Source organism: Papaver somniferum, chromosome 4 (genome assembly GCF_003573695.1).
Source record: "Papaver somniferum cultivar HN1 chromosome 4, ASM357369v1, whole genome shotgun sequence".
NCBI classification, from domain to species: Eukaryota; Viridiplantae; Streptophyta; class Magnoliopsida; order Ranunculales; family Papaveraceae; genus Papaver; species Papaver somniferum.
This window is the reverse complement of record NC_039361.1, coordinates 37,551,280-37,563,379: the sequence shown is the minus strand read 5'-3', so window position 1 is coordinate 37,563,379 and position 12,100 is coordinate 37,551,280. Positions and strand designations below refer to the sequence as shown.

At 32.5% G+C, this 12,100-nt stretch overlaps 1 protein-coding gene across 1 annotated transcript; it reads left to right on the top strand.

Annotated features, from left to right (window-relative positions):
- Positions 1-10,397: 10,397 nt before the first annotated feature.
- Positions 10,398-11,432, top strand: LOC113272360. Its single transcript, XM_026522207.1, has one exon. It carries the CDS (start codon positions 10,398-10,400, stop codon positions 11,430-11,432), a length of 1,035 nt encoding a protein of 344 aa, XP_026377992.1.
- The last annotated feature ends 668 nt before the right edge of the window (positions 11,433-12,100 follow it).

Genomic DNA, 12,100 nt, shown 5'->3' with positions numbered 1-12,100 from the left:
ACGAACTCCAGCATAAATTCTCGGGTTTGAGAACTTTGCCAGTTCGCGGACTGAGTTCGCGGACTTGGCTCACGCCAACTTCCATTTCTCTTGATCAACAAAGTTCGCAAACTTTGGTTCAAGGGATAAGGACCTATACATATATGTGTTTCCACAACAATGCTTATATCCTACCAATGGTTATGTAATTTAAACTCTCATTTCAATCATTTGAAATATTCTCATAGAACGTTATATAGCCGTTATTCACATACCATTTTTCGTCAGTACAATTTCCAAAGTGATTAAAACATACCATGACTTTCGTCACTAGGCAAAGATGAATTTGGTTAAAGCGAAAGCTTACCAACACACATTTCGAGAAATAGATAGGCGAGTTAAACTCGGCTCGAAATAGAAAATGCTCATAATGAAAGTCTATATCAAAAACGACTTTTGTCTCAAGAGTAGGAGATAGAGTAAATAGAATTTTGAGTGATAGATAAGTTCAAGTCTCCACATACCTTTTAGTCGATGAAGATCCACCGGTTCCTTGAGTAGTCCTTCGTCTTGTATGATGATTGCCATGGAGTCTTGAGCTCAACTACACTTTCTATCCTAGTCCGAGACCTTTAACTATATAGGCTAGAAATCAAGACTTTATAGTTTTGATCACTAACATTGACAAACATGCTTGAGATAGCAACGCACGCGAGTTCCCTAACAGATGTCAAAATAACTTTTTGTCCATAATCATCAATTGTTAAATGCTTACACTATTGTTTTACTTAAATATATTAGAACAACAATTACCCACAGGTTATTTGAGTTCACATATTTAAGAGAAAACTGAAGGATATGATCTTATTAATTAGATTATACATTATGGATCTGAATATTTTAAGTGTGAATGAGCGTCTAGTGTCATTCTATTTATTTTCTACCTTGAGTACCAATTTTGACCATATTTTCTATACATAGAAAAAGGATCATAGTTAACTAATTGACACATGATTTTATGTTATTTAAGGGAAATTTTCTTGAACTAAACTCATTACCAAGTTGAGTAAACAATTACGAATTTTCTATTGTTCATGTCAAATTATGTTCTATTATATCCAAAACTTGATTAGTACATCCTTTAAAGAAATTTAAGTTTGATTTTATTTGGATACATTTGTAAAAAAAAAATGATGTAAATGATGTTTATATCTCTTATTTCAAACAACCTTCATCTTTATCAACCTTACAACGCCTTATTTTTCACAAGTTTAAACAAGCATAAAGGTTATCTAAATGTTTCATATACATGTAAAACAATAGCTACCCACAGGCGACTATTATTTCGATGTATTAGGTTGAACATTGGAATTATTTGAGTTTGTTAATATATGTTAGGACGAGATTCTCCCACAGGAGACTCTAGTTGTGGTATGAAACAAAAAAAATGTTGTGTGCATGAGAAGGTAAGATATCTACAAATGTTTTTCATGTCTCACATTGTTCCTTGATAAGGTTTTACCCACAGGAGAATCTTATTGAAGGTATGAAACTTTTGTAAGATTAATTTCATTTATCTTTATTATAAAGATCTTTTTTTCTTATGAATTGTTGATTATGATTATTTTGTAGACTTTTTACGGTCCAATTTTTTGAAGATAAAAAATTATTTATCACCTGATGATTTTTCGCGTTACTGTATACATCTATCAATTGCATTATGATTCTCAATCTGTGGATATTTTCTCGAACATTCATTATTGAAATTGAGAGGCAATTATAGAGAAAGTGAAAATCATAAAGTCTGATAAAGGGGGTGAATATTGTGAAAGGTATGACAAAACGGGGTAATATCCTAAATCTTTTACATAGTATCTCCTAAAGTTTGTAATTGTTGCTCAATACACAAGGCAAAATTATCCTTGGCATAATGGTGTATAGCAAAAGGCGAAATCATAATGGTGTATAGCAAAAGGCGAAATCATACTTTTATGAAAATGCTTAGAAGCATGATGACTTATGCATAACGGACACACATCTGTGAATGCATGTTCTATCTACAATTGTGTAATTATAATAGATTTCCGAGTAAAGCAGTTTCAAAAACACACTTTGAACTAGAAAGGATGGAAACCTAGTTTAAATCACATTTAAGTTATGGTTTTTCAGTTGGAGGTGAGGGCTTACATTTCCCAAGAATGAAAATTGGATCTGAAAACTATTACTGGTTAACTGGTTTTCCTAAATAATCCAAATGGTATTCTTTAATATTCTAACCGTAGTGTAAGATTTATTGAAACCAAAAATATAAATTCATTACTGATGGCATAATCAGCGGGAGTAGATGGATATATTTGATCATGGAGTCTTGATAATGATCCCATTATTTAATATTTCTACAGATATTGTGAATCTTCTCATTGTCGGAATGTTTGATGATGAAAGACCACAAATTATTGATGCAATACTCCATAATAAAACTATTTCCAATAATTTTTGGTAACAACTTGAACCAACATTAAGAAGGTTTCAAAAGAGACTAAAGGAAAGTTATTCATATTGTTTCAGTGATTTGCTTACAAGAATTTATTTCATTTTGATATGGAATAGCAAAGACTCGGTTTCTGGTTCACAAACTATCATGTGTATAATAATTTTGATTAATGGATTGATGCTATGCGAAATAAAAATCAACGGTTGAACGTCAAGTCTGGAATATTGTTTAGTTGCTCTAATGACACAAAACAGTTGTGTGCAAGTGGGTATTTCAGCCCTAGCATAACTGTAATTGCATTACTAAACGATATAAAGCCTGACTTTTAGCCAAAGATTTTACTCTGAAATGATGCATTGATTATAAATAAGTATTTTTCTCATGTCAAAAAAAAAAGACTTCTTCAAAATTATAATAGTACTATTAGTAGCTCAGTATGACCTAAGAGTTACATTAATTAACTGTGAAAATAGTCTTTATTAATGATAAATTTTAGTCTACAATTTTTAGAAATCAAGTATGAAATTTAAGAAGCCTCCCATAATGGTATATGAAATTCAACAAAACTATAAATGTTTCAAGTTTTGGATGAAATTATTACAGATTTATGCATATACCTCAAAATCAGTGGGAGAAAATCATACTCTTGGTCTTGTATGTTAAGACATACTACCTACGAGTAGTGATCTTGACTTTATGCATATCTCTATATTTATTAAAAAAAATAAAAGATATTAATGAAGCTTACCATGTGATAGTACATATCATATGGATTACTAAAGCTCTCATATAAGGTATATATCGAATATTCAAAGAATTTTGAGATAATAACATATTTAACAGATTTTATTTCATGTTGAATAGAAGAACTTTGAGACACTAATCTTATCTTATGTTTTACAATTAGTTGTCCAACCCAGTTAGAGTTAATTGGGTTTTCAGACTTTAATTTTGGCGGATGCACGGATTCTATAAAGAAAGAATCCATTAATACTAATCCCACAATTGAGTTTGAATAATTATGAATGCGAGACTTAGAGACTTGAGGTTTGTCTCTACATTGCTGAAATTTATCGCCTTAACTTCGCAGCATGAAAGCACGATATGATACAAGAGGAACAAAACACATGAACCTTGAGTATGTATACGTGAATTAAGAAATTCAGATACAATAGTTGTTCATTTACCGCTAAGTACAACTATATCCGCAGATGCATTTATGGAACAGTTACCTTTAAGACCTCCTAAGAACAGATTGATATCTTAGGTCTGTGGGAGTAACTGATTATTGAAAATCAGCTAATTTGTACTTATATTGAACAATCATTGAGCTCTTATTAATGAAAATCTGAATATATTTTTGGTATCCATTTTTAGTATACATTTATGGAATTGATGAATGTTAACAGAAATTGTTTTCTTTTGAAGACATCACTGGACCATTATGATACTCCTATTTTTAAGGCCTAGTTAAATAAAAAATTCATGTTGTGGTACATGGAAGGAAACACGTTGATAACAGGACAATGTGCAACCGCTATGACTCTCATGAGTAGTTTGCTTGATTAAGGTATTATGTTTAACTATTAAATTTTGTTCAGCAATTATGCGCGCTTATGTTGTCTATGATTAACTATTAAATTGATTATCACATGGACCAGTGGGAGAATGTAAGATTATTTCTACACCGTTAGAAATATCTCTTGGTTCCATGTGAATAATTTAAGATAATCAAGATATTGCTAGACATGCATCTTAGGTTACTAAGGAGTTATTATTTTAAGTTTCAATAAGGATTTAATACCTTATTAACTCTCCCTTGATGGACGGTTGAGTATTAAAAGTTAAATGTTAAAAATCCTAGGAACTTGGACCTTCCTCTGCCTATAAATGGAATACGATACCCATCGATATTGCATTCAAGAATTAACAACTCATTACGTAAAAGGTGAAGAGGAAGAAATCAAGACCTCCATAAGGTATTATTAAACAAGGAGATTTACATGAGGAGGATCACTTGGATTTAATATCATTAACATCGGCAGGTATATATTCTATACAATATAATACACATGTGATTGTCATGTAGTTCAAAGATTCTGTATCATAAAATATAAAACTTATAAATATACCTAACAATATTTTTTGAACCAATGCAAAGCACCATTTCAATAAACACCACAATCTCTAAAACCATGGGAATTACGCCGGTCACTTATTATCCTCAAATCCTTCCAAGACTCTGATTTAGAATAGTATATTTCCGCTTGAGCGCTGTTAGGTATATCTCCCTATATGACAATAGTAGTGCGGTGATTTCTAAGGATCAAAATTTAAACTAACACTAGAAACCAAAACCTTCCTTTCTGGATGGTGGCGGATTTAATATCTTGTAAGTTGTAATGGTTCGAAAATATTATAAATTTAGAAAGTGGTTGGGCGCGGAGTATATCTGTTTGTGGATGTATCATAGATGCGTAAAGATGGGTTGTTGAAAGAAGTCTTACAACATAGAATCCCATTGCAAGATTGAATAGGTCGATACTTATAGTATCTTTAATGCAAGGTAAAGATTTCTCGTAGGGAACAAAAATATTACTATTGATGGTATTATTTCTTTTGCTTCCATCAATAAAGAAAAAAATTGACCGACGTGAAAACGATAAGGCACGTTTTGCACAAAAAGTCCGACAACTGACTGTCTGTGGTTTCGAACGGAATAACGACGACAAAAAGAGGGATCAGATATTAGTGGGCACCATTGTTTTGATACACATTTGAATACAAGTAGAAACTCATTGATAAACATGACCAAATATCTTCTAATGTGTCGATAGAGGATGAAACCATTGTTTTAAGTTAACTGATCAAATTACATTAACATACATCATTCTAATATGAAAAACAAGCCCTCTTAACTTATAGATAAGAAATTAAGGAAACCATGGATAATAAATTAAGGAGTATTTCCTTTTTTATGTCTTGTTATTTTTTAGCGACTTATATTTGGAATTTTCTTTTTCGGGTCCTCTTTTACACAAGTTAAGCATTAATCTCTTGTATAGATTCTACAACTATTTGTATGGAAAAGGTAAATTTTTAAATTTAATATTTATTGTACAAAAATTATGTTTATCTCACATATACCCTTTGAATACTATGACTTTCACCTAATATTTCGTGGACCTTATTGCCTGAATTTGTATCGTTTTAACCCCTGTCATCTTCCTCTCTTCTCTGTGAAACTCATTAAAATCCGTTCATCTTCATCTTCTATTCACTAAATTTCGTACCTTATTTTTCACAATTCTTCTTCATTTTCCATCCATTCTTTATTTGGAATTTCTCGTTTATCTCTAATATATTCATAATGGATCTCTATTTCTATACCAAATGTGAAAATAATAATAATCGTATTTTGGAACGATTACTCGATTAGAGAGTGTAACAGCAAAAAAAAGAATTATTTTGTTCTTGGGTTTTTTACTTTCTTGAGATCTATTAACGACAGAAAAATATAATTTTTTTTATATGAGGTCAATCTAAAGTTTCTTGTTATGATAAGGGGTAGTAAAATAATGGTTGTAATGGGTGAGATTTAAAAGAAAAACCAGGTATGGAGTTATTTTAGTCGTAAACATTAAAACAATATTTTCTTCTTCCATTATTGTTAAAAAACATCAAGCCAACAAAAAAAAAGATAAACTAATGGAAAAGGACTGTTTATAACCCATCGCGAAGATCATACACATTTCTGATTCCGATCAAAAGGAATTCACATTACAATTTAGTTTGTTATGTCTAAGGGTAAATATGGAATTTTCATTTTAATGACAGACATATGAGATAGTTTCCCAAGAAAACTCTAACATCAGCAAAACTTATCATTTCCAAGACAAAAAGTGAATTATTAATTACTTTTCCATGTATACTGGGATACAAGTTAAAAAGACCCTTTTCCTTAAGCAAAAAGAGATGAATAAAAAACATAATATACATATTATACCAAGTAATGGTCATATAAACATTATGTTTAGCAAGACACACACCTACTACATGATTCCAAGTGTGGATTTTTTTTTTAAATGTGTGTTTTAATAGGCGAAAGTTTCAATTCTTTTAGACTCCGGCAGTTTGATAATCGGAAATCGAGATATATACAAAGATATATCAAGTGTTATAAAATATTAAATTATTTAGAAATTAAACTTGTTTTGCTCAAAATATATAACCAGTAAAAATAACTCTATTGGCGTTGTGTGGGTCTTATGCTTAAGGATATTGTATACTACCAGCGCTGTTTTTTTTTTAGTATTAGGGGAAACAATCACCTAAAGGGGCATCATAATCATAACACTAAGGAAAAGCAAATTAAACATAGATCAGAGATATTTCTCATACATAAAGTTCATAACCCATGCTAGGAAACATAATTAGAGAAAACATAATAAGAGTAAACCTAGACTAGCTAGAGAATATATATTAACCTAGAATTAAACCTAAAACTTACTAATGCTTATACTCCCTCCGTTCTTTTTTAATAGGCCAGTTTCTATAAATAAAAGTTTCAAAAAAATAGGCCAGTTTCCTAATTGGGAAAGTCAAATGTTATTTTAATTTTTTGGGACCACTTTTCTCTTAACTTCTTTTGATGACAAGTGTCATGTGGACCACTTCACTTTACTTCTTTTGCTAACAAGTGTCATGGGGACCATTTCACTTCACTTCTTTTATTGACAAATGTCATGAGGACCACTTTCAATGATTAGTTCTCTTAATTTCCTTAAATTTCGCTAAAAACAAAACTGGCCTATTAAAAAAGAACGGAGGGAGTATAAGATAAGAATATTAGTAATTACCATCATCTTCATCATTATGGTAAAAATCAGCCACATCATCCATATAATCACGAACATTGTTATGATCATTAGATCCATCATTAACCTCAATTTAAATCATCTGTGATGAAAAAGTGTCTTCCTCATTGATACGAGAATCCTCTACAGTGGACTCACCTTCCAATCAAACACCATCATTATCAGTGAGACAAAAAGATCCATATACCCCAAATTATCATGCACAAGATTGACTAGATTATTGATGGTGGAGGTATTCTCCACAACAAACCTTCTACCCATAATATTAATCCCTATGGTGTTACTATCAGGAACTCCTAAGATATCAACTTCAACTTCATAAGTAGAACCCTTCACAAAATTGACTAGTATATCTCCATCACATAATAAACAACCAGCATAAGAAAGATTTAGTCTATCAGGAGAAAGACCAATGAGTTCCTCAATCTTCAATTTCAAACTAGCAACTGAATCTTGACTCGTAACATTCAAAGTATGATATCTCTTATTGTCTACTTCACGAATTACTATCATATTAATCTCATATTCACTCATTTTCTTGTAAACCTCAAATTTTGGTTCTAACTCTGCTCCAATCAAATTAGTTAATGACATACCATCACCTCTCACCAACTCATTTACATCAGGATCATCAGCTGGTCCTAGATATACTAGCACCATATCATTAAGACTCCACTCAGGTACATAAAACGTCTGGACAGCTTCTTTTAGATCAAACATTATGTTTATTTTCATTGTTGATGGGACTATTTCAGATGAGAAGTTGTATGAGTCGTGGTCGAATATCTGAAGGTGAATTTTGAATTGACCTTCACTTGCATTCATTGTCGAACAACAAATATGAAACTTCAGAAGAGCAAGATAAAAAAGAGAATGCAAATGAAACTACACTTGTACATTATATATAATTCAGAGATCTTAAGACTCCATTTACTAATATGTCAATTCTACAACCACCTTCATAGGTGCCATCATCACTAAGATGGAATCAATTGGCTTTTGCAGTGAGTCTGATTCTCATTCTGTATCCTCTTAATTATTTGATGTTGGTTGGTATTATCTGTTTGGGGTGGTTGCATATGCCTGTTCTCATAGATTTGATTATAAGGTTTTTCTTTCTTTCTTTTGATTATATAACATATCCTATGGAACATGGTCTTTGGTCTTCTTAAATTTATTGTTCACATATAGTCTACATGATAAGAGCAAAGGGTATATCACTATCTAAGTCTACATGTGTTCTATCGACTCATGTTAATCTCTTCGCTTATTTTCTTGTAAATCTCAAACTTCGGTTTTACCTCATCTACAATCAACTCTACTATATTCATACTATCATTTCTTGCATTTTATTTCATTTGACTCGTCAATTGCTCCAAGATATACCAACATTATTTTATCACCATCTTACTCGGGAACATGCTATAAAATAGTAGATGATAATAGATTTTGATAAACTATACTTTCAATAACTATATATTACAAAAAAAAATTAAAAAGTATTCATGAAAATGTCTGAAAATGTCATTTGCAATATCTTAATGTATTTACATTGTGTACTAATACTAACTTTCATAAAAAAATAAAATATTACTGTTAATTTATTTATGAAAAAAACTCTCATATGTATTGAAAATACCATAAAAGAACCCATTAAGAAGGAAAGAAGAGTCAGTCATGAAATAAAATAAAATTAGATGTGGATAAATATTCATAGAAGGGCAAAAGTGGAATGTTGTTTTGGTTGGAAAAACATGCATACCCTTGCATTAAATTATACCTACATTAATATTAAGATTGTGGCTAAACATATATTTTAAAAGTTTTTTATGTAGACTACAATTACTGTTTTTATATATGTGTAAACACTTCCTTCTTACTAACTATTGTGTAATTAGTAAGAACCAAACTCAATATCCATATCTTCACTAAGTGTCCTTGCAACACTCTTTGCTACAACACGTCTTGATTTTTTGCAACCAATGATCCGTTGGAAGTATATCTGTCTTTGTGCAGATACTGTATGTCTATTAATTATTATAAGTAAGAAATATGACTCCTTGAAGACACATAAATATACATTTACAAACTTCAGTGCCATGATACCATCGTAAAAAGTAAAACAAAAAAGGATAAGAACAAACATGTTGTGTCGTGGAGTCGCTTCTCCCGAACCAGTTTCTTTCACTACAACGATCACTTGACTTCCACAAACTACTTGATCCTGCAATAGAAAAACAATTGGCTCTTAACTGAAAAGCACAACGTCCAACAACGTGATTGTTACATTATATAAACACTAATTTTTTTCACAAATTTAAGCATCACTCGACAAGTTAACTAAAATTTTAAAAGTATGTATGAGCAGGCACCATTAAGTAACATAATGTAAACACCTTTTTAAAATTGATTGAACCATATATAATAACTACGATATTGATGTACAAAGATACAACCTGTAGAAAATTATCAAGATGAAAATATATAGTGTTGTGTATTGGATGGCCCACCATTTATTGCTCCAGATAATTCTGGAGATACTCACCTCCTCTACATTACGGACTTTCTGAGTGTGACTGATCACATTTTGTGGGTCCTACTTTTGTTAAGGGATAAGATTAGTCCCTTTTTAGATTAACATAAAATGCATTAGTGTTTTATTTAAGAGCCACGTTTGTGGACTCGTGGCAAATACTACAGCCACTGTGTACATGCATAGGCGGTGAGTTTGGGCTATAAATAGCCTTGAGCACCTGTGTAATTGGATATGGATAGAAGAAATGTACAGTAATTAATTTCATTCCTTTTTCTCTATACCCGTATGCTTTATTATACTATACAGTATTATACTTGAAGTACTAGTATTTGGACTAATATAATTAGTAGCTGTTTGGGATCGTATACACGATTGTCTCTGCGAACCAGTCATTTCATAAGACGTTATCATCACGAATCGCTCCCGACGCTCGACGGCCAAACTACTGCTGTTCAACAACTAAAATACAGGGAGTATAGGTAGTTGTTGTTCCTTTGAATACTTTTCTTAAATGGCAAATCTAACGAAACTCGAATTCGCAGGTCTTGACATCTCAGGAAATAATTATATTTCTTGGACACTTGATGCCGAGCTTCATTTGGAAGCTAAAGGCCTCGGGAAAACTATTACGGAAGGAAACAACGCGTCCAATCAGGACCGCGCTACGGTTCTAATTTTCCTTCGCCATCATCTCCATGATGATTTAAAAAGGGAATATTTGACAGTTAAAGATCCATTTACTTTATGGAACTGTCTGAAAAAACGGTTTGACCACCTGAAGTTGGTCATACTTCCAAAATCTCGGAATGATTGGTTGAACTTGCGGCTGCAAGATTTTCGATCAGTGGCAGCTTATAATTCTGCTCTATTTAAAATTACCTCGATATTAAAATTGTGCGGGGAAAATGTCACTGACGAACAAATGTTAGAGAAAACATTTACAACTTTTCATGCCTCGAATGTGCTCCTGCAGCAGCAATATCGAGAGCGTAAATTTACAGAATATTCCGAGTTAATTTCCTGTTTGTTGATTGCAGAGCAGAATAATGAGCTTTTGTTAAGAAACCATGAAGCTCGTCCTGTTGGTTCCGCAGCGGTGCCTGAAACACACGCTGCTACGCATTTTAGACGAGGAAATAATCATGGTAACAAAGTCAAACATGGAAATGGTAAAGGAAACCAACGTGGGGGCCACAAAAATGAACGAGGAAAGGGTGTCCGTTACCATCCGTACCAACGGCCGCTAAAAACTGCGGAACCAAAGGAACCGAAGCAAGAAAAGGGGAAGGGTTCTTCTAATCAACCTTCTCAGAAAAGTGTTTGCTATCGGTGTGGCTTAACTGATCACTGGAAGCGTACCTGTCGTACCCCAGAACATTTTGTTAGGCTCTATCAGGCGTCCCTGAAGCGACCTGCCGAAGACATAGAAACAAATTTAATTGAAGCCAATGCCCCCAGTACCAGTGATACCCACTTGGATGTATCTGATTATCTCGTCGACCTTGAAAGTGGCGAGCCTAGTCAGTTTTCTTTTGATGAGCTGTAGAACTGTTTCTTCCTTATGCCCTGTAGTATATTTCCTTGTGTTTTCTGTATGTTTCTTTTTTTTTCTCTCTTTTTTCTTGTTGTAATTTTGGGTGTGTTCTTTTTGGTGATGTATACCACATTTTTTGGTGTAATATAAGTGGACATTTTGACTACAAAATGTTTAATTTTCTCCCGTCTATTTGTGTTGAAAGATATGGATTCCAGAAGTAATATATCCAAAATGGACGATGGGGATGTTTGTTTGGTTGACAGTGGAACAAAAAACACAATTTTTCGAACCCATAAATATTTTATAACCTTGAAGAGGTTTAAGGGTAATGTGAATACCATTTCGGGTTCGAGTAACATGATAGACGGCTCCGGAAGAGCGTGTATTATTCTACCAGGTGGTACAAAATTAATTATTGAAGACGCCTTATATTCTACCGGATCCCAAAGAAATCTGTTGAGTTTTAAAGATATTCGGCGTAATGGTTACCACCTTGAAACAGCGGATGAGCATAATATGGAGTACATGTATATTACTTCATCTGCCTCGTGCCAGAAGCACGTTGTGGAGAGGCTTAAGGCCATCTCTTCTGGGTTATATATTACGAGAATTCGAATAGTCGAATCTCATATTGTCATTAACCAGAAGTTTAATGACCCTGAATTATTCAAGCTTTG